General features: G+C 34.5%; 1 protein-coding gene across 4 annotated transcripts in view; it reads left to right on the top strand.

Annotated features, from left to right (window-relative positions):
* The window catches only part of UBXN2A (UBX domain protein 2A), a 43,101-nt gene extending 37,576 nt beyond the window's left edge, over positions 1-5,525 (top strand). For 3 of the 4 annotated variants that reach the window (XM_025867807.2, XM_073897058.1, XM_073897057.1), the window contains one exon: positions 2,195-5,525. In XM_025867807.2, coding sequence (XP_025723592.1) covers positions 2,195-2,387 — 193 coding nt within the window. In that variant the 3' untranslated portion in view covers positions 2,388-5,525. The remainder of the gene's footprint in view (positions 1-2,194) is intronic. The other variant, XR_012379642.1, reaches the window with a different exon arrangement.

Raw genomic sequence — 5,525 nt, forward strand, 5'->3', positions numbered from 1 at the left:
CGGGAAGCCTGCTTCTCCCTCTCCCACTCCCCCTGCTTGTGTTCCCTCTCTCACTGTCTCTCTCTCTGTAAATGGATACGTGAAATCTTTTTTTAATAGGATTTTTTTTAAAGATTTTATTTATTTATTTGAGAGAGAATGAGAGATAGAGAACATGAGAGGGAAGAGGGGCAGAGGGAGAAGCAGACCCCCCGCTGAGCAGGGAGCCTGATGCGGGACTCGATCCCGGGACTCCAGGACCATGACCTGAGCCGAAGGCAGTCGCTTAACCAACTGAGCCACCCAGGCGCCCTGGATACGTGAAATCTTTAAAAAAAAAAAAAAAAATTTTTTTTACTGCATGGTTCCTTTAATCTTTACTGTTTTCTTTTTATATTTATATTATTTGCCATTAGCTTTAGCCTTTCATTATCCCAACTTTTGGTATCCAAATAATACATGAGACTGTGTCCTAGACTTTTTTGGCAACTCACACAGGTTTTATAGAGTGGCAATTAAAGAATTCTAGTGAATTGATTGGGAGAATTCTGCTTTTCGTGATTTGGCATATTTCATTAATTCTGAGTTAAACATTTTTTCACATTTTAGCCTCTCTGAAATGGGGGTTTATCCTAAAATCCATGGTTGGCTACATGGCAATCATTACATAATTATCTTTGTCTTGGCATCTACCTCAAAGCATGCAGAACAAGTATCAGCTGAAGAAAAAAAATCTCAGAGAGAGTATCTTTTTTAAAGAAATTCTTTATCACGAACACACCTGTTAATACAGAGGGCTGGTATTATATTGAAAAATATGTACCAGGGGCACCTGGGTGGTTCAGTCAGTTAAACATCTGCCTTCGGCTCAGGTTATGATCTCAGCGTCCTGGGATCGAGCCCCGCATCGGGCTCCCAGCACAGTGAGAAACCTGCTTCTCCCTCTCCCCCTGCTCATGCTCACTCTCTCTGTCTCTCTCTCTTAAATAAATAAAATTTCAAAAAAAGAAAGAAAAGAAAAATACCAAATTATGACCGAATCAAAAGTGATTCAAAGGATCTGAGTCTGAACAATGTTCAAGTATTAGGAATGGCTTAACAATTTTATTCTAATAGGAGCACATACTTAATTTGAGAAATGTTTACATGAAATTAAGTTAATTGTGCTTTCAATAAATATAAACATTCTAAGTGTTAAGAAAATATTTTGTCATAATCTGGATTTTTTTTTTAGCAACACATAAAATGATGTGTCTTAAAAATCAATGGAATCTTGGGCGCCTGGGTGACTCAGTTGGTTAAGCGACTGCCTTCGGCTCAGGTCATGATCCCAGAGTCCTTGGATCGAGTCCCATATCGGGCTCCCTGCTCGGCAGGGAGTCTGCTTCTCCCTCTCACCCTATCCCTTCTTGTGCTCTCTCTCTCTCTCTCTCTGTCTCAAAATAAAATCTTAAAAAAAAAAAAAACAAATCAATGGCATCTTAGTTGTAATGAACTCTGCATGCATTCTCTCTACATACATACACATATATTTAGGTGAACATAACTTTGAGCTACCTCCAAAATTGCACATTGTAATGTTGATTTTACTAACTGAAATTCTACCTACACTGAGTTAAGAATTTTCCTAATTGTGTTTGAAACACAGCATGACCTGGTATTTAAGAGATATAGCCTGTGTGTGTGTAATATTACTAGTGGGACCATATTTGATCCATTCAGTCAGATATAGACATACACAATTTCTGTTACAGGAACTTCCAGATACACACACACGCACTTCAAACAAAAGAGAAGATACAGCGATCCCGCAGTCAGTTCCACTGAACTGTTTCCAAGGAAGTCTTAGACTTCATATGGTTTCCTATGTAAATATTTCAATATAACTGTAAAAGAGATGTACTCTATAAAAATGTAACCATAACATTATATATGATGAATCACTGAGCTCTACCTCTGAAACTAATAATGTGTATTAATTAAATTTAAAACAAAAAATAAAATGTAACCATAATACCCTTGTCACACTGAAGATAATTAATAGTAATTCCTTACTACCCAGGGTCAACCTTTAAAAAGCCCAAATGGTTAGTTCTGTCGTCATAATTTGACTATTCTATGTATTAACATAGCTAGATAGGTTATCTTCAAGTTATTATCTTACATTAATTCCAGTTTTCATAAAATTATATTAATAGTTTGTGCTATTTTACAGGATAAGCCACATCAAAGACTTCATCGAAAAATACCAAGGATCTCAAAGAAGTCCTCCCTTTTCCCTGGCCACAGCTCTTCCTTTCCTCAAATTGCTAGATGAAACACTCACATTGGAAGAAGCAGATTTACAGAATGCTGTAGTCATTCAGAGACTCCAAAAAACCGCTGAACCTTTTAGACAACTTTCATAACATTGATTTTTGATACATTAAGTGGAAAGTTTGAAGAGAAATGATGGTTGTAAATGAACATGCAAACCAAAATGAGGGAAAGGAAGTCAGATTCGCTGGACTTTTAGTTCGGGCATGATTTAACTCCCTCCTGATCAGAAGATTTTTAAATAGGTACAAGTTAGGAAAGTGAACTATGACTGGAAACTATATTCAATGCACTTTTTCCAAAAGACTACTCAGAAAGAAAACTATACTTATTTTCAAATACCAGTTATTCAGCAATAAGATATATTAAATCGCTGTATCATATAGAATCTTAATGTGGTAAAAATTAGCAAATGTATTCACAGCATCATTCATTCAAATATTCCCAACCAGCAGTGGTTTGTTTAGATGTTAGCTGTCTCAGATTTTTTAAATAGCAATATATTAAGAAAATTATACATGACAGGTTAAAAAACATCAATGTAATTATTTTACATCTGAGATACAGTCAGAAGGCTAGAAGGAACTTCTTTCACCACAGCTATGCCTGAACCTCCAAGTGTTCACCATTTTTATTTTCTAATGGCAAGATATACTCATTATTTTGGCACAGAATCTAAAATGTACTTTAAGGATAAAATTGTGCAGCTTAGTACAATGTCAATATTAATCTGCCTATTCACATTTTGACATTTCAAGAGGTGTAATTTTTAAAAATTTCTTTTCTGTCCAGGAACCCGAGTTCATCCCTTATTTTTTCTTTTGAAAATTAAGGATTTGTTTTTAGCTAACATTTTTGAGTAAGCCTTTCATTTGCTACCATTCACTTAGAATCTAATGCTTGTGTTGGCACATTGCTATTTAATATTTTTTAAATGCATCACATAAAGTATGGTTTTCTATTCCATATATTAGAGTCAACCTGGGTATACATTAAAGGATTATTTGTTACATTCTGATGCCACCAAGGAAATCATGTTTTGTATCTTAATCTTTTAATCTGAACTGGTTAGACTTCTGTACTTCACTGTCAGATTGAATTCCCTTGCCTGAAGATAAGTTTAAGAAGCTTTTTTTTTTTTTGCAAATTATTTATTGAATCTTATTTAAAGCAAAATTTACATTGAATGTGCCAAGGAACTAAGTAGCCATATCTATCAGCAGTAATGTTCACAGGGCACTGGGTGTCTGCTGGAAAGAGCAGTTCTCAAACTCTGGTCTCAAGAACTTTTGTTTATGTGGATAATATATATGATACTGAAAATAAAATTATTTATAAAATATTCATTAACAATAATAAGCACCTGTTAGTATAAACCACATTTTAATGAAAAGCATTTTCTAAAAAATTTACTGAGAAAAGTGGCATTGTATTCCATTTTTTGCAACTATCTTTACTGTCTGACTTAAAGAAGACAGATGGAATCTCATATCTGCTTCCACATTCAATCTGTTGTGATATTGCACATCATGTAGCCTCTAGTAAATGCTGCTGTATATTCATGAGAAAATGGGGGGGGGAGCAAATAGTGTCTTAGTTTGGTTATGAAAATAATTTGACTTTACGGACCTCTTGAAGGAACCATTCTTACGAAGCAGTTTACAATGATTCTCAAATCTTAGTGTTAGAATCACTTGGGAAGCATTTCAAAATGTCTATTCCAGGCATCTACCATACACATTCTGATTCATTGTATCTGGGATGGGTCCCAGATCTCTGCATTTGTAGTCTCAAGTGATAAGGTATGTAGTAGAAGAACCAGTGTTCAGGGAATCCTGCATTATGCTTCCACCCTAAGAAAATAAACCTGCGTGCTTCACCACAAACAGTGGAAGAAGACTCTCCACTGAAATGGGACTTCTAGACCTTTAAGTTTTATCCTTTATCTCCCACAGTTGGTTCTTAAGACTGTTCCCCTTAACTCTTAATTAATCATAATATAAACCTATACTTCCTCTCCTCTAAGCACAGCTGAGAGGAGGCTGGAACATTTAAATGAGATTTTCATTAGAAGCTCAGGAATAACAAAAGGGAAATGCACATAACTAGATGACCTGGTTTATAAGCTGCATCTTCTGTTTGAGGTCCATATTAAGACTGCTTCCTTTTCTAGCTCCCAGCCTTTCACATGGTAGAAGCCTTTTTATCAGGAAGAGAGGCAGGGCAAAAGAGCCTTTTCCTTTTGTCATTTACTTTGAAAAATGAACAGATACATAATAGAAAATACTGTCATTATGTTTACAGCTGTGTAGTAGAGCCCTCTCTGTGAGACATAATGGCATTCTTAAAATGAGGGGGTGGTAAAAATCATTGAGCACTTTAAGATATAAAAAGATGATTGTTAATATATTTTTCAAGAGTCTGTAAGAAAATGTTTCCTAAAGGCCTATCATGAAGCATTGTATAATTTAATTTGCATAATTATAGTCTATGTGATTCTAAATATATTTCTATAAAGGGGCTTCTCATTGGAAATACTTTTCTTGTACCTATAAAAAGGCCTCCTTTGTGGATTTTCCAGTTTATAATTATCCAGAAGGTACATTGGAGGTTTTCTTGTGTGTACATGTAGAATACACCCCAATGAGAAATTCCTATGGAGAAAGACCCATTGTCAGCAATAACTTTCATTTTTTGTAACTGTGAATACCTTCATTAATGTGAATAATATTCTCAGAGGTTTTCAAAATGAGAATCATCTGATAAAACTTTCTACTTTAAAAGTTCAAAATTGTAAAGTTGTTAATTAAAGGTGTAGATTATGTAAAACATACTGACTTTAGAAAATGTAAATTGAATTTGGCAAGGCAAGGGAAGGCAAACTTGAAAATAATCAAACATTTTAGGTGTAGAATACAATACAACTATGTAGTTGTTTCAAAACCCGTCAGTTTCTTGAAAAATTGTTAAGGCTGATACAAGAAGTACATTTCTAGTTTTACAGATTCTGATTTAATGGTTAAATTACTATGCATTATGCAGGCTGTAAAATTGGTCTTATTTTATATACTTTTCTCATTCAGAACATTTTTCATTACGTTTCATTGTGTTGAAAATACGGTATTATGCATCTGTTTCAGTGCCTTATTTTTAAAGCAAGCTTTTGCTAACGGTTAAAGAACTATTGTCTTAAGAATGAAATAATTCATTAAAAGGATCTGTGAAATAAT

Source organism: Callorhinus ursinus, unplaced genomic scaffold, assembly GCF_003265705.2.
Source record: "Callorhinus ursinus isolate GAN/ISIS: 27379988/994484 unplaced genomic scaffold, GSC_fseal_2.0 scaffold10, whole genome shotgun sequence".
Lineage (NCBI taxonomy): Eukaryota > Metazoa > Chordata > Mammalia > Carnivora > Otariidae > Callorhinus > Callorhinus ursinus.